This window comes from Rhinolophus sinicus, chromosome 14 (genome assembly GCF_057876585.1).
Source record: "Rhinolophus sinicus isolate RSI-liver-muscle chromosome 14, RSI-T2T, whole genome shotgun sequence".
Taxonomy (NCBI): Eukaryota; Metazoa; Chordata; class Mammalia; order Chiroptera; family Rhinolophidae; genus Rhinolophus; species Rhinolophus sinicus.
The window spans coordinates 70,078,470-70,102,489 of record NC_142514.1 but is presented as its reverse complement, the minus strand read 5'-3'; the positions used below and the strand labels follow the sequence as shown (position 1 = coordinate 70,102,489).

Below are 24,020 nucleotides of genomic sequence, written 5' to 3'. Positions count from 1 at the left end.
GCACTTTTTGTAGGATGAGTTCGTGAACGTAATTGTCAGACTTTATGTATATACACACACACGTATTTAACTACAGTTGGCATTCAGTATTCTTCTACTTGAGCTCCAGGTGTACAGCACAGTGGCCAGTCATCTACACAATATGAAGTGACCCCCTGATAAGTCCAGTACCCGTCTGGCACCCTACATGATCTTTACAACATGATCGATTCTATTCACCATACTGTATCTCACATCCCTGTGACTATTTTGTGACTACAAATTTGTACTTTCTAATCCCTTCACCTTCCTCCCCTGCCCCCAATTCCGCCTTCCATCTAGCAACCATCAGTTTCCTCTCTGTATCTCTGAGTCTGTTTCTGTTTTGTTTGCTCATTTATTCTGTTCTTATAGATTCCACATATAAGTGAGATTATATGGTATTTATCTTCCTCAGTCTGACTCATTTCACTTAGCATAATGTTTTCTAGGTCCATTCTTGTTGTTGCAGATGGAAAGATTTCATTCTTTTTTATAGCAGCATAATACTCCATTGTATAAATGTACCACAACAATTTCTTAATCCTGTCGTCTACTGATGGACATTTCAATTGTTTCCATATCTTGGCTGTTGTGAATAGCGTTGCAATAAACATAGGGATACATATATTTTTTCAAATTAGTATTTTGGATTTCTTCGTATAAATACCCAGGAGTGGAATTGCTAGGTCATAAGGTAGTTCTATTTTAAATTTTTTGAGGAAACTCCATAATGTTTTCCATAGTAACTGTACCAATTTGCAATCCCACCAACAGTGCATGAGGGTTCCCTTTTTCCACATCCAAGCCAGCACTTGTTTGTTGATTTATTGATGATAACCATTCTGACTGGAGTGAGGAGGTATCTCATTGTGGTTTTTATTTGCATTTCTCTAATGATTAGTGATGTTGAGCATCTTTTCATATGTCTATTGGCCATCTGTATGTCCTCTTTAGGGAAATGTCTCTTCATCTCCTCTGCCCATTTTTCAATTGGGTTGTTAGTTTTTTGGTGTTGACTTGTATGAGTTTTTTTTATAGATTTTGGATATTAATTCCTTATCAGATGTATCATTGGCAAATATCTTTTCCCATTCAGTAGGATGTCTTTCTGTTTTGATGGTTCCCTTTGCCATGAAAAAATCTTTTTAGTTTGATATAGTCCCATATGTTTATTTTTTCTTTTGCTTCCCTTGCCCGAGGGGTATGTCAGTAAAAATATTACTAAGGGTAATGTGTACAAGTTTACTTCCTATATTCTCTTGTAGGAGTTTTATGGTTTCAGGTCTTACATTTAAGTCTTTAATCCATTTTGAGTTTATTCTTGTATATGGCGTAAGAAGGTGGTCCAGTTTCATATTTTTGCATGTATCCCAGCACCATTTATTAAATAGACTGTCTTAACCCAAAGTAAATTCTTTCTTTCTTTGTCGTAGATTAAATGACCATATAGGCATGGATTTATTTCTGGGCTCTTTATTCTGTACCATGATCTATGTGTCTGTTTTTATGCCAGGGCCATGTTGTTTGGGTTGCTATAGCCTTGTAGTATGATTTGATGTCAGGTAGCGTGATACCTCCTATTTGTTCTTATTTCTCACGGTTGCCATGGCAATTCTGGGTCTTTTATGGTTCCATATAAATTTTAGGATTATTTGTTCTAGTTCTGTGAAAATTGTCATTGGTATTTTGATAGGGATTGTGTTGAATCTGTAGATGGACATTTTAACTATGTCCATGAGCATGGTATATGTTTCCATTTATTTGTATCTTCTTTTTATTTTATTTTATTGGGGAATATTGGGGAACAGTGTGTTTCTCCAGGGCCCATTAGCTCCAAGTCGTCCTTTAATCTAGTTGAGGGCACAGCTCAGCTCCAAATCCAGTTGCTGTTTTCAATCTTTAGTTGCATGGGGCACAGCCTACTATCCCATGCGGCAATAGAACCGGCAACCCTGTTGTTCAGAGCTCGTGCTCTAACCAACTGAGCCATCTGGCTGCCCTATTTGTATCTTCTTTAATTTCTCTCTTCAGTGTTTTACACTTTTCTGAGTACAAGTCTTTTACTTCCTTGGTTAAATATATTCCTAAGTATATATATTTTCTTAATGCACTTGTAAATAGAATTGTTTTCTTAATTTCTCTTTCTTAGTTCATTGTTGGTGTTTACAAATGTAACTGATGTCTGAATAATTTTGCTCCTGCTACTTTACTAAATTCATTTATCAGTTCTAATGTGTTTTTTTGTGTGTGTTTTTTTATTTTTTGGAATTTTTGGGGTTCTCTTTATTGATATGGTAAAGTTTTTAATAGACTAAACATTGACAGAAGTATCACAAGTCTTGTATCACTTTCCTGACAAAATTTAGATTTGCAAAAGTTTCAACAGGGGAAATTGAAAATGGTAGAAATAATTACCAGAAAAGATTAAATTGCAGAAGCTCTAATGGGTCAAATTTGAAATGGACCAAAAACAAACAACAATAGAACCTCTAATCAATAAATTTAATTTTATTTGTAAAATTTACCCTATATTAATCAGGGTTCTCCAGAGAAACAGAACCAATAGTATACATACATACATACATACATACACACACACACACACACACACACACACACACACACAGATTTATTGTGAGGAATTGGCTTACACCATTATAAAGGCTGAGAAATTCCATAATCCACCATCTGCAATCTGAAGACATAGGAAAGCCAGTGGTGTAATTCCCGTCTGAGCTCAAAGACCTGAGAACTAGGGAAGCTGATGGTGTACATCCCAGTCCAAGGTTATGAGAAGTCCAATGTCCCAGATCAAGCAGGCAGAAAAGGGAATGAGTCCTTTCTTTTTCCGCTTTTTGTTCTGTTTGGGCCCTCAACCCACTCACACCGGGAAGGGCAATCTACTGAGTCATCTGGAAACTTCATCATAGACACACCCTGAGGTAATGTTTAATCTGAGCATCCTATGGCATAGGTTGACCCATAAAATTAACCATCACAAGTCCAACCCTTGTCCGTTTTAAACCATACTTAATCTCCACGTAAAGACAAGAGCAATAACAAGGTCATAATTCTGCCTGACAGATTATCCTACAATTATCCTACACACCTTCCCTAAAAGAGGAGGTAAAGTCCTTGAGTGGTGTTTTCTCTTCTTGATATCATGTAACTCAAATACTATGATGTAACATTAACAGTGCTTATTATATACTGTGATCTAAAGTTAATGCATCTTGTATTACATAAGGGACTAAAAGAAGAAAGAAGATAGATATAGATACACACACAAACAGTCATAGCAAAATTAAAAGGAACTACTCATGACAGTTACCACCCTCATTTCTGTAACAGGTCACGTGGTCATAGCTAGTATTTATGACTACTCTCTTCCACTGCCCACTCAGTATTCATTTTGCCTTCAGCATGTAACTCAGCTGATCATGGTTCTTTACCTGGTGGGGTGACCCAAACCTTCATTCCTGAAGGGTCTGGGCCCTTAGTAATCCTTCCTGGATTGGGTTGTTGTAATTTTTCATTGATCTGAATCATGGGGCATGATAATACTAAGAGATACCCTAAAGGATTGCCTGTATTCCAAAATCTAAGGGAGGAGAAAGTTTTAAGTAAGAGTAGTCAGTTGACTGTCTAGTGAAGGTAAGAGCCAAATAAAGGGACTTTATTGAGTTTTTATGTTGCTACTGGGTATAATATTGTTATTGATTAGAGAGGTTTTATCAAGGGATGAGGACTAAAGCTAGTTTGCAGTGGGTTGAGCAACAAATGGGAAGTACGAAAGGAGAAATAACGTGTAAATTGTGGAATTTAGAATTTATCCCTCAAACAACAGGACAATTAGAAGTTTTATAAATTTTATTGAAAAAAAAATTTCCAATATTAGTACACTTTTTTTGTGCTTGGTTGGATCAGTTGGTTTATACCAGATCAAAGAGTCCATTCTCATATGGGCCATTAGGCTTTGATATATTCCTAGGGATCTCAATATAGAGTCTTGGCAAACAAACCTGAACTACATTTATCAGGACTTTAGATTAAGGGTAACAAACAAACAAACAAAAAAACCCCTAGTATGACTCATAAAATAAGTGTGATCTCATTTAAAAAAATTACGGTACCTGCAGTTTAGATGTGGTCATAACAAAAGAGTGCCTTTTCCCTATTGGGTAAGGTAAGTATTTGCTATGTGTTGCAGATGCACTTCTTGTATTGAAATATTATTTTAATAGCATCAGAAAATTACTATGAGAAATAATGTATAATACACTGAATTAAAAATTCCTCATTTGCTTAATAAATGAACTGTTAGTTTAAAAACCCACATCATCTTTTTGGATACCTGGGGCAAGGGAGTACCATATGTTTTAACTAAGTACTTAATGGTTTTTTAATAGAGTTTTAGTTTGACATTTATTTTGTTCCTAATGTATTGAGGAGTAAAAGGAACCGTTCTTTACTAATGCTAGTTCAGTAGGGGATTGTTCTCTGTGACTATTTTGGAATTTTGAGTTGTATTTTTTTCTTTACTACATGAATTAAATGTGAAGTGATAGTTTATTTTAGGAAGTCTTTTATAGTGGTGAATTAGATATATTTTTTGCTTTTTTAGAACAATTTTTATATAGAAACTGGTTTAAAAGGGGATTTTTTAAGTGGCTGCATTGGTATTCAAATTATAGAATAGGAAAAGAAATGGAAAGGTTTCATGCTTCCATGATTAATTTCTTCATGCAACATCTGCATTTTCCTCTGCTTCCAGCAATCATTTTCATGCGTATCTTTAAAGAGATCTACATTTCTAAGAGAAAATAGATTTTTGTTCTGCTAGGATTTTGGATGGTTCACATCATTGTGGATCCCTTGTTTTTATTTTTATTAGATTAAAATAGAATTTCCAGTAAATGTGTACTTGTCTTCTGTAGTCTGCAGTAGTACTGTCTACTAGCAATATAATGTGAGCCACAAATGCGTTTTAAAATGCCATATTAAAAGTAGTAGACTATTACAGAGAAAATCAACAATATTTTTTGTTTAATTTGGTGTATTCAAAATGTTCTTTGAACAGGCGATCAATATAAAAATTGTTAATGAGGTATTTTGCCTTTTGCATTTCATATTTTCAAAATCCAGTTTGTATTTTGCACTTACAACCTTTCTCAATTTGGCCTAGCTGCATTTCAAGTGCTCGGTAGCCACTGTTGTACAGTGCAGGCCTATAGCGCCAGACAAATTCTTAGTATCTGATGGATAGAGAGAAAGAGATATTTATCTTCTATAAATTAGATTTGAGTAGTGTAATAACTAGTTACCAACACCTAATAAATAAGGTGATCATCTTTATATATATGAAACTTGGACTTTTTTATTCATTGGAAAGTTAATTGGAGGAGAGATGCTGAAAATATTGGGTAAATAAAACTTTCACTATATGGTTGCCCTTAACTGCATTGTATAATTGCATTTATTTTTATTGTATATACATGTTCATACTTCTTGAAATTTCAGTATATGTCTATAATTTTGTAGCATAAATGCAGTTCCAACTACAATGAAGATTTTGTGCTACAGCTAGAGAAGGAATTGGTCCAAGCCCGTTTGAGTGAAGCCGAGTCTCAGTGTGCGCTAAAGGAGATGCAGGATAAAGTTCTGGATATAGAGAAGGTGAGAACTATTCCCAAGTTAGAGGAGATGTGTGATAGATATTTGTTAAGTACTTATTGAGCAATTAAACTGGACTTGGTGGTTTGTTTGTTTTTTACACACTAGAAACCTTACATATTAGTTATTAAGAGAGGAAACAGAAAAAAATAAGATTCCCAATTATTTTGTTGTTGTTGCTGTATTACTCAAAACCCCATATTTAAGGGTAAAAATGGAGGTTAGAGCCCTTTCAGAGGAAAACAACCAGGATAATTTTGATATGAATAATATTTAAATGCTGGAAAAGAGAAACTTAGGGGATAGAAATTAACTGTTGTCCTCAAATATTGTAACATCTTCATCTGTAAGAGATCAGATATAACTAATACATAAACATTTCAGGGAAAATTTCATCTGAGTGTAACTGTTACAACTTTCCATGCTACAATAAGCCACCTCAGGATATACAGGAAGTTCTTAGCCTGAGGTATGCTACAGAAGCTAACTTACCTCTTTTTCAGGGTCGTTAAAGAACTTTAAGGATTAGATAAGTAGTGGAAATAGAAACGCTTTTAGGTTTCTTATAACCCTCAGACTTGAGAGTCTGTATTCTAGATGGCAAACTCTGAATCTGTTTTCTCATCTATAAAATTGTTGATGACTTAGGCTGTATGTTGTTTGTTCCTTTCATCCCTGGGTAGTATCTAACTATTAAATCAAAATAGTTTAGTGGTTGCCAGAGGGTAAGGGGGGTGGGGGGGAGGTGAGGGTAAGGGGGATCGAATATATGGTGATGGAAGAACTGACTCTGGGTAATGAACATACAATGGGATTTATAGATGATGTAATACAGAATTGTACACCTGAAATCTATGTAATTTTACTAACAATTGTCACCCCAATAAATTTAATTTAAAAAAAAAAAAAAATCAAAAGCTCATAAATAATGGACATGACACACTCAAGTTGTCCTTAGCTATTTCTTAATGAAATAGAGCAGGGCAAAACTATAATCAGTTGGAATAATAGTTTTGGAAAATTTGTTTGCCTATTTGTTGAAAAAAAACCAACAAGAATACTGTGAAAAATCCAACAAGAATACTGTGAAAAATGCCTAACAGAATATTTGGTCTCTAACTTAGGAGTATTCTGGGCTCCATGATTTAGGTAAGAATCTGGATCTCTCCATTTGGAATATTTGGTAAAAAGAAATGTCCTTGGGTTCAAGTTAAAACTGGATTTCTTAAGTAGTTTTGTTGGTATTCATGGTATAGGGTAGAAAGGAAATTAGAAGGTTTCATGCTCCCTTTGGTTAATTTTTTAATGCAGGATTTTCTTTTTAGGCCTCTACAGTAAATTTCTAGTTTTCAATTGAGAAAACATTCAAAGTCCATCATAAAAATGTGCAGTTGGCAAGAGTAACTCTATTCCATCATCTCTGGGGGCTAAAATCTTCATGTCCACCATGAAATATTTTAGAGATAGAAAATTTGATAGATTCAGGACTTAAAAATCTCTGTAATACCTCAGTTTACCTAAGGAGCTTTTACTGGGGCATAATTCAGGATCTCTTGGTCACTCCCCAGAGCAGTTTAATACAGGGCTACCCTATATCCTAAAGTGGTTCTTTCAATATGGTAGGAAAATAATCTAAATTTTGTACCCTTGAAACAAATATTTAGATAACCTTAGTATTAATTTTGTGACTATTAATATAAATATGACTAATGTACTGCGATTTTACACTCCTTTCCAAAGCAACATGCTGAGAAAATACAGCAAAACAGATTTTAGACTATTCTTTACCATAAATCTTTACAGTATAAATGGTGTTTATGGTTCATTTGGAGTCCTAATCAGAGGTTAGTAAATTTATTGCTATGTTGAAAAACATTTTTAATCCTGTTGCTCTGTAACACCGATTTGTATTTTATTAAAGCAGAGTTCGACTTTTTGTAGTCTCAAAATTAAGTACAACTACCCTCACACATTCTGGTAGGAATGAAAAATAGTGCAGCTGCATTGAAAAACTTTGACAGTTTCTTAAAAGTTAAATGTAGAATTGCTATTTGATTTAGCAGTTCTGCTTCTTGGTATTTATATACTCATGAGAATTATGTCCGCACAAAAACATATGTCCGCACAAAAACTTTTACACAAACATCCATAGCATTATTCATAATAGCCAAAAAGTGAAAACAACTCAAATTTCTGTCAACTGATGAATGGATAAATAAAATGTGGTGTATCCATGTAACAGAATATTATTTGGCCATATAAAGGGGTGAACCTTGAAAACATGCTAGGAGAAAGAAGTTATCCACAAAAGGCCACGTATTGTAGGATTCCATTTATATGAAATGTCTAGAATAGACAAATCCATATAGACAGAGTAGTGTTTGCCAGGTGCTGGGGGAAGGGGAAATGTGGAGTGACTGGTAATGAATGGGTACAGGGTTTCTTTTTGGGCTGATTAAAATATCCTAAAATTAGATTGTGACAATGGTTGCACAACCCTTTGATTGCTCTTAAAAACCACTGACTAGTTCACATTAAAAAGGTAAGTTTTATGGTTTGTGAGTTACAGCTCAATAAAACTATAAAATTAAGTATAATTACGTATGGAACAAAATAGCTCTTATATATGCTGTATTTTATTTTATTGTTTAAATTTTAAAATCCCAAATTAAATTTTCTCTTGCTTTAGAGAAACAACTCCTTTCCTGATGAGAATAACATTGCAAGACTTCAGGAAGAACTCATTGCTGTGAAACTAAGAGAAGCAGAAGCTATTATGGGTTTGAAAGAACTTAGACAACAAGTCAGAGATTTAGAGGAGCACTGGCAGGTATATCAGTATATTTTGTGTGCTTTCTAAAGAGAGTAAAACCTGAATATCCACAATTTGTTTGAGTTTGAAGTAGCTGGTGACCAACACTAGGATATGAGTTTAAAAGTAAGAAAAACTTTGTTTAATATGCAAAACTGACAGTGTTTATAAATTGCAAGTACCTTAATTGGTTCTCCCTTTTTTGAACTCTTATAATTTAGTAAAAGGTAAAATAGAGATCAAGTCATATTTTTGTTGTTATACCATTGTAATGTATATAATTTTTTCTAAAAATCTATAAAAAAAATTATCCTTTATATAGTACACATTTCTTCTGTTAATATTAAATCCATTTTTCAGTATGAAATATCAGAAAGTTATCACCAATATAAATTCATCTGTAAATTTCTAACTTTTTTTGATAATTGATTACCACACAAAATAAGTTAGACCTTTAGCTAGTTATATGCACACAAATTTGTTCACATATGTGGGAAACTGTTGGCAGAGAAAAAAAAAACAGAATCTATAAAACAAGGGAGAGAGGGAAGAAAACAAAAACTGCACAACATTAGAACAGTGATCTTAATTTGAATTTGGGGTGGGTGATACATCTAGCAAAAATTGAAATTAGTCCTTGATATTGCCATAGCTTTCTTTTTTTTTTTTTTTTTTTTTTGCAAAAGTATCAGGCTGCAATAAACTAGAAATTAAAAACCAACAAAACTGAACCTTCACCACAGATATTTCGAGAACACTGCTCTTAACTTCTAATATTGCTTCCTTAATAAATGAATAGCCTCATTTTTTCCTTTTTGTGGAACTTCATTAAAAATGTGAAACCCTCTCATAAAAAAATTAGGGTAAAAATTGTGTTCTTTACAATAATTAATCCACAATATAAAAAAATTGTACTATATCTGAGTTTGTATCCCAGGTCTGAAACTTACTGGCAGTAAAGATTTGCAGTGTGGCCTTTCTGAAATTATTTAATCACAATTTCCATTTTCATACCTATATAATAAAGATAATAGTGCCTAACTTTTAAGATTTTCTAGGGATTAAAGTAATGCATATAAAGTGCTTAATGTAATACCAGGCCGGAAATGATTGCTCAATAAAGTTAGCTCTTATTTTGATACTGGGAATGTTTGCTGCAATATAATTTTTTGTGTTTTAGCGCCACTTAGCTCGTACTACCGGGAGATGGAAAGACCCACCTAAGAAAAATGCTGTGAATGAGTTACAAGATGAACTGATGACCATTCGACTTAAAGAAGCTGAAACGCAGGCAGAAATAAGAGAAATAAAACAAAGGATGATGGAAATGGAGACACAGGTATGATGGAAAGCCCAATCGCTTTAAAAAATATCGAGCAGAACAAAAGTTTATGTGCAGATTGTATCTTCCCTAGAATTGAGCTAAAAGGTAGACACGTGAAACTGTCTAGACTGTCTAGAATTTTCTAGCCCAGATAAAAGGGCCAAAAATTGTGTTCTTTGATATCAGGGATTTAATGTCTCTGACTCATTCAACAAAGTTGAATCAAGTCACGAAACTCCATTTGACTCTGTTGCCTTGTTGCACAACTTGAGAGGGAGTCTTCATAGAGCAAATATTCGTAGAGCAAAGTTTCTCAACCTCAACACTATTAACATTTTGGACCAGATGCATCTTTATTGTGGGGACTGCCCTGAGCATTTTAGGATGTTTAGCAGCCTCCCTGGCCTCTAACCTCTAGATGCCAGTAGCCCCATGTGTCCGCTTCCCCCATCCCACGCTGTGATGACCAAAGGTGTCTCCACACATTGCCATATGCTCCTGGGAGACTGGGGGACAATATTGCCCCTGGTTGAGAACCACTGATGTAGAATATAATGTGAGTGATGCTTTCTCAAGTTGTGTAATGCGGTGGCTTAAGCAGTTAATTCCAAAATTACACTTCTCAAGTCCCCATGTCTCTAATAAACTCTGTCTTAAACATACTTGGCTTAAGGTCTGAAAAGTCCTTTTTATGAAATCCATTTGCAGTATAAAAGTACATTTGGTACATTTGGTTTTTATGTGGTACAGTTCTGTGGACCATATTCTGTAATACTCTCTAATCGCTGTACTGTTAGTTTGTTTTCAAAGTACTTATTCAGTCAGTAGGGGGCATAGTTCACTCATGTATTATTCTGTATACCTGTGTGCAAAAAATGATCATTCCAACTTAAACATGATAAGATGAATATGTAAATCCTTTATAATAAATATATCTTATTTTACTGTGGTCAAAGTTATTTTCTTATTTTTTTCATTGTAATTAAAAATAACAGTAAAATTATGAAAAATAGAAATCTAGCTTTTATAATGGGAAGTTTTATTCTTATAATCAAATTTTATCTCAGTGTTGATGTTAACGATGAAAACACAGCTTTTGTGTTTAGCCATGTTCAGGATTTATTTCAGAATGGGTGTAGCTAAATGAATCAAATTCAGCAAACACGGTTTGAGAACGTGTGAATACAGAGTACTGTCCAGCCTTCAAAGAACTTACACTTGAGGAATGAGGCATTCACAAAGTATATTTAATGTAATCGTTGTATGAGATGATGGATGTTGACAAAATTTATTGTGGTAATCATTTCATAATATATGTAAGTCACATCATTATGCTGTACACTTTAGACTTACACAGTGCTGCATGTCAACTATACCTCAATAAAACTAGAAAAATATATAATTTAGAAATGTGGTAATTAGAGAAATAGAAATTGCTATGGAGAATAGGAGGGGAAAATTAATTCCAACTAGAGGGTCTGAGGGATGGCACCATAAGGCATTTCTATTTTGAATTAAGCCTGACTAATGAATGTGATTTTGGATGGATTTTGCTGGAAGAGGAATGGTTCGTAAGTGCCAGTGCTTAAACTGGAGATGATTCACGAAGTTTTCTCATTTAAAATGAGAAAAGTAAATAGAAACAGTGTGATGTAATGGTAATGCTATCTTAGTCGTCTAAAGAATTTTATATCAAATACCCATGTATCGAGCACCCAGGTAAAGAGATGTGTACTTAGTGATGTACAGAGCTCCAGTTGCTTCATTTTTAATGACTCTAAAAAACTCCACTTAGTGAGTATACCTAAGTTTATTGAGCCACACTCCTCTTTGTACCAATTTTTGCTATTACAAATGTGCTGCTCTGAACATTCTTGCACATGTTTCCTTGTTTGTATATTAAAGAGTTTCTTCAGTACAAGGATTTTTGTTTTTTTTTCTGTGCCAAGAATCCCTTTGGCAGTCTGAAGTGTGACACCTCAAAATAATGTTTTTTTATGCATAAAATAAAATACATAGGATTGCAAAGCAAACCAATTATATTGCGGTACAGTTATTAAAGTACTAAAAAGCAAATAAGTTTGTGATACAGAACACATACACAAGGACATGTACAACGCAGTCCCATTGCTGGATTCAGGTTTTTAATAGTTGAGTGTTTTTGTGCCGAAGTCAGATTGTACTATGTAATTTTCCTTCTTGGGAGACTCTTACTTGGTTTTGGAACCAAGGTTATAATAAGCTTGGTGAATAAGTTAGGTTGTATTTTATCTTTTTCTGGTCTCAAATTTTATATAAGATTAGAATTACCCATTACTTGATTTTATGCTGGAATTTGTTTCTTTAAACAGTCGTGTTTTGTAGGGATAGTAACTGTTGATCCTAGTTGTTGAAGAGTTATAGATCTTTTCAGGTTTTCTGTATCTTGAGTCTAGTTTGGTAAAATGAGGTAAACTTCTGCAAGACTTCAAGAAAATAAGGCACAAATCAACACTATCAGGAATAAAAAATGGACATAAATATAAATCCAGTGAAAATACTTTTTGAAAAGAGTCTCAGAACAACTTTACATGATAAGATTGAAATTTGAAAAGTTGGATGAAATGGGCAGTCTTTTTAGGGAAATAAGATATGGCTAGAGTTTTTTCTCTGAGTTTCATGGACCTGTCGATTTATGTCTGCCATGAACTTTGGAAAATTCTTGGTCATTATTTCTTCAAAAATTTCTGTTTCATACTGTTTTCTTTTGGGATTTCAATTATACATGTGTTAGATAGTTTGATGTCCAACAAACTATTAGCTGCTCTGTTCTTCCCTGCCCCCCCCCATTATTTTTTCTCTTTGTATTTCAGTCTCTTTGTCTAGCCTATCATTAAGTTCATTGATTCTTTCCTCAACTTTGTGAGTTGTCTGATTAATGGCATTCTTCACATCTATGACTGTGTATCATTTCTAGCACTTCTGTTTGATTCTTACAGTTTTCATTTCTCTGGTAATAGTATTACCTATCTGATCTTACATGTTTTTCACCTCTCCCTTAGAGCATTTAGCATATTAATCACAGCTTTTTAAAATTCCGTTAGATAATTTCAATATCTGTGTCATATATGAGGCTGGTTCTGTTGATTGCTTTGTCTCTTGGTATAGTGTTTTGTTTCGTTCTTACCTTTTCCTATGCTTTGTAATTTTTTTGTTGAAAACTGGATATCTTGTGTAGGACAATAGACTAAGGCAAATAGTTTTTATGCCTGGAAATGGGAACACCTTTTCTCTGCTAGGCCGTTAATGTGGGGGATTTGAGTTAATATATTCAGGAGTTGGGTAGGGGTTGAGGTTTGTTGTTTCTGTGGTTACCCTCATTACACCACAGGCTTCAAATTCCTCTAGCAGTATCTTAGTTTTAGATTGGGGTTTGGTTTGCCAAAAAGTTTTCTCAGTGTCTGAGGTCTTCCCTTTGCATAGCACTTCATAGAGGGTTGGTTTCCAGCAGTATTCCATTGTTATTACCTGTTAGGAAGTTGGAGGGGCAGAGAACACCTTTCCCCTATTGTTCTGATCAAGTCTCAGTTTTAGGCTGTGTTTGTCCCAGGGACTGGGGTATCTGGCCTTCCTAATGCTCTTGCCCTACCCCCAGCTATATTACTAGGCCCAAAGTACAGTCCTGCCCCTTCCTCAGATGCAGTGGTTTCCCTAGTGCCCAAGGGCAACAGCATTTGTTGCCCTGCTCCAAGGGGATTCAATCTTTTATTCCCTAGAGGAGGCAAGCAAGGATTAGTGCACCTCCTATATTGACCACAGTTCTCCTCCCGCAGGCCTGTACGATGGGCCTCTTTCTCAAAACTCATCAGTCTTCTTAGTGTGGACCTGTTGGGTCCATGAGGAATAAGAGCAAGAGTCTGTGAACTGTGCTGCCCCCTTGGGCTCCACACTCTCTAGCCAGCCCACACTTGGCCTCTACCAGTTTGTGTTTATTCTAGCTGAAATATGTTTACTAGTATCTGCCTTGTCTCCCCTTAGATTTTGGGCTAGTTGGTTGCCCTCTGACCTCACCTCTGTGGGTTCATCAAAAGTCATGAACTTAGAGTTTGGCTGGCTTTTTTTTTTTTTTTTAATTAAAAGGGTAGGAGCAATGCTCTTCCTGACTCTCTATATCCACAATCAGAAATCAAAAAAAGTCTTTTTATGATGTGTTTGAAATTGTTTTATTTTGTAATTTCTATTTTTCTTTTTCTTTTTTTCCTCCTTTCTTTTTATTGGGTTGACTTAGTGTTTTTTTCTTTCTCTTTCTTTCTACTAGTTTGACTTTTATAATTCCTTTTCTGTTAGTGTTTATTACCTTAAAAAAAATTGAAAATGCTTACCTGACTGAACAAAGTTATCCATCTTTCTTCCAAACTTTCAGGGCCTTAGAAGAATTTCATGTGCTCTTCTTCCGTCTTCCTGTCTTACATCTTACTGTTACTGTACATTTTTTTTATACCTCCAAATTACTAGACATTATTGTTTTATGGAGTCAGTGCTCATTTGGATTTACCAATTTTTTGCTCTCTTTTATTTAACAATTTCCAGTTTTAATCGTGTCGTAAACTCTCTCTTAGATGTATTTTTCTCTTGTATGATAGTTTACCTGAGTGTACTATTATAGGATGAAATTTATTTTTTTAAGTACTACAAATCTTTCCTGTTGAGGTGTCTGCCAGATATTTCACTTTCCCCCTTCACAGATATTCAGATTTTCCTTTAATTTGCCTCTTCTTTTCTTTAGCATTCTGAGTTTTGTTACATTGTATCTTGGTGAGGATTTATTTGTATTTATCCTGATTGGGACTAGTTGTGCTTCTTGAACTGTGGATTTATATATGGGTTTTTGTTTTTTTAGTTGTAAAAAATTCTCAACTATTATCACCTTTTAGACCATCATATCTCACCTCCTTTTTTTTTTCCATTTTATCCTACAACCCCTGTTAGGTATTTTTTGTATCTTCTTATTCTCTCTTCTACATCTCTTGACTTTTTCTGGGACACTAATTGTTTCTTCAATGTATGTAATCTTATATTTAACCCTTTATTTAAATTTCTAATGTCACTGGCTATATTAATTTTAGAGATTGTATTTGGTTATTTTTTAAATTAGCTGGATTTTTTTGATAGTGATTTGTGCTTCACTTATGTTTTTGCTTCCTCTTTTTATATCTAATACTTTTAAATATAAAATTTTATATAAAGTCTCTGATTTTGTTATCTAGAGTTCTTAAAAATCTGTTCTTGCTCTCTTTGTCTACTATTTCTCACGCATACTTCTTGGGTTTGTTTATGTGTGAGTGTTTTATACATATGGATTATGGAATTGTATTCAGGGGTGCAGGGAGGAATTTTATCTGTGGGAATTCTTTGCAGCTTACGTTGAAGGTATGTCCCTCTGAAGTGCAGTTATTTCTTTTAATGATAGGAGCCAAGACAGTAGAAAGAGGTTGTGGAACATTTTGAATACAGTGCTAAGATGTTCACTCTTAATTTTGTAGATAATAGTCATTGATTGAAAATGAGAAAGAAGAGAGTATTATAGGGGATGGTCTTAAAAACGAGGCATTTCTTCTGTGAGTCAGAAACATGAGTTAAAGTGAAGAAAAAGAAATTTAGAAGTGGTAAAACATTTTGGAGCTTAAGAGGATCCCGATTTTTTAAAACTGGAGTCAGGGTTGTATTCAGAGAGTGAGGAAGAATAGATATAATAGCAACTACTAAGCATTTATTAAGTGTCTGTTAAATTTCAGGTATTGTGTGAGACTCCTTTCATAAACATTTATTATATAATTCTCACATGCAGCCTTGCAAGACAAGTGGTAATAACTATGCTTACAACACCAGTGTACTGAAATTTGATGGGATTAGATAACTTGACCAAGGTTAAGGAACAATTAAATGAGGAGCCAGATTTTACTTGTCTTTCTTTATGAAAATCCCTACGGTTTCTTTCAGGCCTCTGATAGAATAATTTGGGGTTGAGAAAATTCAGGCTGAAAATTCAGGGTCAAGCCTGAATGAAAAAACTACCTCAAGTCAGTCAATTCAAGGTCTATGTGGTTTTTTTAGCATGTCCTATAATTAAACTAAACTATAAAGCTAACGTTTATTGAGGTTTTACTATGCATGGAGTCTGTTATATGTATTATCTCATTTAATTCTGAAGATAACCAAATGAGAAATAGTATTTTATATACTTTTTTCAAATGAAGAAATAGAGACTCAGTGATATTAGCTAGTCTGCATCATCACCAAAATAACAAGCCAGAATTCAAAATCATTCCATGCTCCATAAAAATAGATTATGCTATGCATTGGAGGAATGTAGACATGCACGTGACATAATTAGTGACATCAAGGAGTTTACAGGCTAGTAAATGTTGATGGTACTTTCAATCAGACTGTGCTTTCTTTTGGGAGTTGAAAAGAGGAACTAAATTCATCATCTGCCTGTATCTGTACCTACTTTGTACCACATTGCCTATTTCAGAGATTAATACCTTCAAGTTCTGTATAAGCATCCTTGTAGTTTATAGATGTGTGTTGTATAAATGGTAAATTGAGCTATAATGACAGTTTCTAATATAGACCTTATATAAAGAGGGTGCCAAAAAATGTATACACATTTTAAGAAAGGAAAACTGTATTAAGATTGTAATACTCAATATATACTGATAACAAAAGATGAATACAAATCATGTTTGACTTCTGCAATTACAAGAGGTGTTCAAAGTGGTTACCATCAGCCTCCAGACACTTCTGATTATGGCAAATAACTGCTTGAGCAACGTTGACCAAAGTGTCCACTTGTATACATTTTTTTGGCACCCCTGGTATATGGATATTTAGTTTTTAACTATTTGTTGAATAAAATTAACCTATAACTAATAATAACATTTTTTATAATGTTGTATAGGCATGAAATGGGTAGGTAAAATTAGAAATGTATATTTTTTTCAGGCCTTTTATTTCTATAATCTGAGTATTTATACTTTAATTATTAGAACCAGATCAATAGTAACCATCTTCGAAGAGCAGAACAAGAGGTGATCAGTCTACAGGAGAAGGTGCAGTATCTTTCAGCGCAGAACAAAGGACTACTTACTCAGTTAAGTGAAGCAAAGCGCAAACAAGCAGAGATTGAATGCAAGGTAACCATAACAACTAGCTGGTTTGTGTTTGTCCATATAAAAACGTCTTTTTTTTGTTTTGTTTTGTCTCATCATTGATTACATTGTCTTAAAACCAAATAAAGCCAAAAGAGGCTAGTTTTATTTCCCACCTATTTGAACTTGGTTTGGTGGTTGCTTTCAGACCAGGTTAGCTCTGGTCTTGCTCTGGGGTGAATTTCAGGCAGGAAACCTCATTTTCATCCACGTTGGTTAAACGTCAGCGCAGGAAATTCAGTTAATCTAGTGGTTAAATATTGGTATCGGTTTACAAATGTTCTTTTGACCTGTAGCCCCTTAAAACCAAAGCTTTTAATATCTCAACCAAAAAGGTAATTTAGAAGGGTTGGAGCAACTCTGCTTTGGTTATTAGTGGAGTCAATATGGACATGTTTTTGGGATACAGTAGAGAGCTAAAAAAGTGTATGTACCAGTGGGTTGGGATATTTTTGTACATTTCCCATTATTTTGATCAATTTTTCTATTTTTGTGTGTGAAGCGTTAGCATTCATAAAGCATGAAAAAGTATTTGAATGCAAGTACATTTTGTCCTGAAAGAAATGTACAGTATAGCAGTGGTGAGAGAGAAGGTATGGGAAGCGGGGTGGAAGGAGGGGTGTGTGTGTGTGTATGAAATAACTAAAGAGATGACTGTGGTCTGAGCATTAGAATGGATTGCTGACGACAAGTTATGGGATTTAAAAAATAAACTAGACATCGTCTTTCCATGGTGAGATAGTAGAAATGATGCCCTTTAAAGATTCCAGCCTTATTATTCTATGATAAGAAATAAGACTTTCAATGGCACATATAAAGCTGTAATTCCATCAACTTGTTCTGGTGTCATTAAAAACCAAGAGTGAAGCTTGAGTGGTTTATCAGTGTCACTGAAATCCAGAGATGAAATTACATCCTAATAAATATGCATGGCTGTTACAATTTACACTGACAGAAATCTGTAGGCAGTACTGAAATTTGTACTAACTTAAGAGTAGTCCCTCTTAAAGGATATGACTAGACCAATTTAGAAATAAAATGATGTGGCATGAAGTCATATCAAGTAGTCCCTCTTAAAGGATATGACTAGACCAATTTAGAAATAAAATGATGTGGCATGAAGTCATATCAATTTGATTTGTTGTACTAATATCTGATTAGGTTTTTATGGTTCTGTATTGTCTGTGCTGGCTTATTTTTAATAAAGAACTAAATTTAGTCTTTTTCATTATTGGTGTAAGTTTTCACTTAACACTGTTACTAGATTTAATATTGCTCCTCAAATGCCTTAGCACCTTTTCATTAAAGTAAAAATGTTCTTTGGAAATAAATATTTGGGGAGTTTGCTGATGAAAATATTATGTTTTTTTTAATTTAAGCAATGGGCTCCGATTCAGAATTTTAGAGAATTTTAAGAACTGTTTTGAGATTTTAAAAAATTTTTAATTGTTCATTAATACTGCTGTGAAGTACGTTACAGATGTTGACTCTGATATCTCCCCTGTGTTTAAGCTGTATATTGATTCATTCAATCTTTTATAATGCTGTTTGCAGATTTCAAGAATGAACAATGTGTTAATTGTCACTGTAGCACCTAGTGTATTCTGGTTAAGAGTATGTGTTTTACCTTGTTATATTGGAATAATTCAAGAACAAACCTAACTTTTTCAAGAAAGCCAGTCCTTCAATTATATAAATCTGGTTCATTTTTATTTAGTTTTATATGATTATAGTTTATGATTTGTTGGTAAGTAATCATTAAAGTTCATTTTATTTTTCATTTATGGAAAATGTCATGATACTTTTTTAATATTAACGTTATTTTCCCTCTGTATCTGAATTCGAATGCCCCCCTTAACAATGAAATAGTACAAGTCTTGATTCCCAATATGAAAACCCCAAACATAAGAAACCCAAAGGTTTCTTTTCATAAATATTACACAAATTCATTTGGAAGCAAAACCTGATTTGAATTGATATATGGCCATTTATCATTTTTATTTATCCCACTTGGTATGGGTATTTATCCTTCACTGCTTCAGTGTATTGAGCATTGAGCGTACTGTTTCATTATGGATGCCGCCTCACATCCCACTGGATAAGACTAATACATGATTTATGCACCTTATGACTTTTCTAAAATCTAAAAAATCTGAAATTCCATAGCACACCTGACCCCCAAGATTTCAGTAATGCGATTGTGGGTTTTTCTACATAAATCTAAATTTGAAGAAAGATTTTATATTCTCTAGTTCTACATACAGACATATATATTCATGAGGAAAAGTATGCTAATTGATATACAAACCTGTAAAATTATGTAATAAATAATGTTAAGTAAGGAAAGTCAGTCAAGGTATTTTACTATGATTATAATACTACCCTGTCTCCCCAAAATAACACCTACCCGGCAAGTCAGCGCTAATGCATCTTTTGGGGCAAAAATTAATGTAAGACCCGTATTATATTATATTTATTATATTGTATTGTTATATTATATTATGTTATATTACCGTATATTACATAAGACCGGTCTTATATTACAGTAAAATAAGACCTGGGTCTTATATTGATTTTTGCTCCAAAAGACGCATTAGAGCTGATTGTCCAGCTAGATCTTATTTTTGGGGAAACACGGTACTATTATAACACATCTGTTCCCTTCTATCTCATTCTCTTCCTGGCCCTACCACATACCCCTTCTTTTATTTTTTCCCCAGGTAACGCTTTTATTATTTACTGAAATGTCATTTTAGAGTTTCTTTTAGGCAGGTAGTAGCAAGTAAAAGTCCATAATTTTTCTTCTCACTTTTTTACATGAAAATTAGCACGCTCTGTGTTCTGCTTTTTGCTTTTTTTGTCATGTTTTGTAGAGCTGTACATATCAGTGCTTGAAGAGCCTTCTCATTAGTTTCTAAGGTACATTGTTTTTCATTGCATGGATGTACGATAGTACACTTAACTCTTAACTAGGCCTTTATTGTTAGGCACATGGGTTGTTCCCAGTGTTTTGCTGCTATAAACAGAGTATAGTGAATAATCTTGTACATAAATAATTTCAGATTGATGGAAGTCTATCTACACATCCCTAAAGGATAAATTCCTGTAAATTTTATTGTTTGGTCAATGGGTAAATACATTTGTACTCTTAATAGGTTTTGTCAAATTACTCTCCTTAGGGTTATAGCATTTTGTACTTTAACCAGCAGGCCATGACAGTGCCTGTTTCTTCATCATGTTACTTACAAAGTGTGTAGGCAAATCTTTTCATTTTAAATAGATGTAATTCATAAATTCTAGGACGGTGATTCTCAAATGGGGATGGGAGAAGGTGAGATTATGAGGCTTCAAAGAATAATGGCATCTACTTACGTATTTGTCAGATATTTGAGCATCTTCTATTTGTCAGTTACCCTTGTAGGCACTGGAGATACAGTAGTGAAGAAGGTGGTCATAATGTTTACTGAGACAATAAGTAGAAAATAGATAAGATCATTACTAATTATATACTTAGAGTGGGAGCTAAGGGGAAGTGGTAATTAAGATCGAGTGGCAGAAGGTGGTATCAGAGCTGGGACCTGAAGAGTAAGAATCAGCCTTATGAAGAGCCAGGGTAAGATCCCTGCATGAAAAGGGTCACAGAATTCAAGACCCAAAAGCAGGAAAGAACTTGGTTGCTGAGTCTCACATATAATGAAAAGCTTAATGAAGTAAAGCCAGGGAGGTAGGCTGGGACTCCACCTCTTACCATGTAGATTTTTATAGCCCATGGTAATGAGTTCGGGTTTTACTTGTAAGTACTGTGGGAGGCCAATGAAAGGTTTTAAGTAGGAAGGCAACATATGATTTTTTTGTGTTTTACTGTATTTGCTTCAGATTTATTTTTTGCTTTTGATTTTGAAATAATTTTCTATTTAAAGAAAAGTGGCAAAGATAGTACAGAGAATTCCCATATACCATACCCTTTAATCAGCTCTTCCTAATGTTAACACCTTATATAACCACAGTACATTTATCAATACTAAGAAATTAACATTGTTGGTACAATGTTACTACTGAACTACAGACTTTATTAAGATTTTCCCATCATGTCTCAGTGTTCTCTGGTCTGTTCTCTTCTCAGTGTTTTCTTGTCTTTCATTACATTGACTATTGAAGAATTACTGGTCAGATATATTGTAGAATATTTCTCAATTTGGAATTGTCTGATGTTTTCTCATGCTTATACTGAAGTATTTTAGGAAAGAATATAGAGATGAAGTGTGTTCTCAGCACATCATATCAGAGGGCATACTGTATTCACATGTATTACTTCTAGTGCTGTTAATCTTGGTCATTTGATTAAATTGGTGTCTGCCAGCTTTCAAAGCTCTTTCAGACTCTGTTCATTACAAGCAAGGTATTAAGTTCAGACCATGGTCCAAGATGGGGCAGGAACATTAAGCTACACATCCTGAAGGAAAGAGTATCAAAGAATCGGTGGACATATCTTAAAACCACCACAATAATTAAATATTTTGTGGGGACTATTTTCAGGTTATGCAAATATCCTTCAAGTTTCAGCAACTAATTTTAGCATTTATTAGGGGATATTGCTCTAGCAAATACTGTAATTATTTCTTAAAAGAACCACATGCCTCTGTGTGTGGAAATGCACTTGAGGTGGGGTTGGAGAGATTTGATATGAGATCATTAGGTAGTAATAGTAAAGGACAGAGGTGCTAGCATGGCCTCAGGAGTTAGCAGTGAAACTAAAGAAAAACTTGAGTTCAAGATCTATTTTTCTAGAGAAAAATAAGACTTGGTGATTAGATTGGAGGGGGGAAGATTAGGGAGAAATTTAATACCTAAAGTTTTGTTTTTGTACTTGATATAATTTTTATACAACGTTAACTAAAATTAGTAGAGTATAAATGTATTAGGTAGCTATTTCTATTTAACAAATTACCTCTAAAACCTTGGGGCTTGAAATGGGAATAAGCACGAATATCCCAGAGTTTCTGTGGGTCAGAAATTTAGCAGCAGCTTAACTAAGTAATTCTGGTTAAGTCTCATGAGGCTGCAGCCATCCGAAGGTTTAATTGAAGCTAGAAGGTAAGGTTTTTTTTTTTAGGTGGCTCACTCACATGATTGCAAAGCTGGCTGTTAGAGAGATCACTAGCTGTGCTCAAGGGGCTTTCTCTTAGTAAAGACTATAGACAAGTAAACACACACTTACAATGCAGTCTAAATAATACTATGATTGAGGAGGCATATAGGACACTAATGGGAGTTTAGTGTTAGTGTCATGGTTCAAGGAAGGCCAACTAAGGAATGATTCAGCTGAGACCTTAAGGATATGTAAAAGTTAATCAAGGAAAGGCAACAGAGACTTCACTAGTCGAACGGAATAGCATGTGTGAAGAGCAGAAGTGAAAAAGAAAAACACGTTGCTTAAACTAAAAGAAGTTCGTTCTAGCTGGAGGGGAGCAAGGTGAGGGATACTGGTAAGATATGAAGCTAGAGCAGTAAATGAGGAGCCAAATACAGAGTCTCAGGCACCAGTATAAGGACGTGGAACATTATCTCAAGATCTGTGGAGTGCTATTAAAGTGTTTAAAATAGGGAGGGACAAGACAAGATTTGAATTTTATTAAACATAGACACTGGTGTGCTGGAGCCAACTAGTAAAGACTTGCAAGAACCAATTGTTAAATTTTCAGGAATTGACATGGTTGTTAAACAGCCATATTAAAACTGTTATGTAACATAATAAAACAAATTATGGTAGAACAAAGGTAATAAACACTCAGACTTTGCCATTTCCTAATTATCTTTGCATTTTACCAATACCTGTATTTTTGAGGTTCTTTATACCTGTTGTAGCTGTGTGATGGATACCATATAACAGTGTGCTACTGACATTTCTTCCCAACTCTGTGTTGCAGTCATGTTATGTTGGCAGCTTAAAAGGAGCCATGGTAGAAGTATTTGTACCACATAAATTAGCAAACTACTATCAGGGCTTGATTTATTGTTTTATCAATTATCTAGACCAGAAGTTAGCAAACTATAGCCTATTGCCCAAATCTTGCCTGGCTGCCTGTTTTTGTAAATAAAGCTTTATTGGAATACAGCCTTGTTTATTTATTTATATTCTGTCTGCGGCCCCTTTCACTCCAGTGGCAGATAGAGTAGTTCTGATAGACCGTATGGCCCTTGAGTCTAAAACATTTACTATCTAACCCTTTAAGAAAAATTTTTGACTCCTGCTCTAGACTAATAATGCAGATTAAAGCTTAAAAGTGTGTTGTATCTTCAGCCTTTATATTGTGAATAGCACAAAATATTAAGGAAATTTTCCTCTCATATTTAATTACTATTATCAGAATCAGCAAAAAACTTGCTCACATCATTGACAAATGAGTGAAATTCTAACATGTCTTCTTCATTTCACTTTCATCTTCTAACATAAACAAAAATACTTAACCAGTGTCAAACAAAACTACTTAACCAGCGTCCACATCAAAACTTCACTTATTCCTCAGTTTCAATCATAGGTGGCTATGGATGTAACAATTTGGCAAAAACAAGTGGAGGAGCAAAATATTTTTGCATACCCCATTTTTCTGTAGCATATTTTCTTTATATTTTGTTATTTCTGCATCAGTATTATTTAGCATGGATGATGTAGAATATGGTTTTTGAGTTTTTCCTTTGTGAAATTTTGTGGTGGTAGAGGTAAATATTATGCAGAATTGTGATATAATCTCATTTTTATTCTTTGTAGTATAATGTATATATTCATTAACATTTTTGCTTCAGAAAGAATATAATTTTTTAAATATTGTCTAGCTAACATACTCTGTTAGTATCCATGTTCTCTGTTAGTCTGTTGTCCCAGTTACTTAAGTGTTTGAAAGTTCTCAATAATTGTGCTTGCATAAAAAATTAACAGCTTTCACCATCACTAATAATTTTAATTTTTAATTTTAAAAATTTGAGCAATATTTATTTATAT

General features: G+C 34.1%; 1 protein-coding gene across 6 annotated transcripts in view; it reads left to right on the top strand.

The window, feature by feature from the left end:
• EVI5 (ecotropic viral integration site 5) overlaps window positions 1–24,020 on the top strand; it is a 223,954-nt gene that overhangs the window by 135,181 nt on the left and 64,753 nt on the right. For all 6 annotated transcript variants that reach the window (XM_088791322.1, XM_019752853.3, XM_019752838.3 and 3 more), the window contains 4 exons: window positions 5,563–5,697; window positions 8,384–8,524; window positions 9,687–9,845; window positions 16,859–17,005. In XM_088791322.1, coding sequence (XP_088647448.1) covers window positions 5,563–5,697; window positions 8,384–8,524; window positions 9,687–9,845; window positions 16,859–17,005 — 582 coding nt within the window. The remainder of the gene's footprint in view (window positions 1–5,562; window positions 5,698–8,383; window positions 8,525–9,686; window positions 9,846–16,858; window positions 17,006–24,020) is intronic.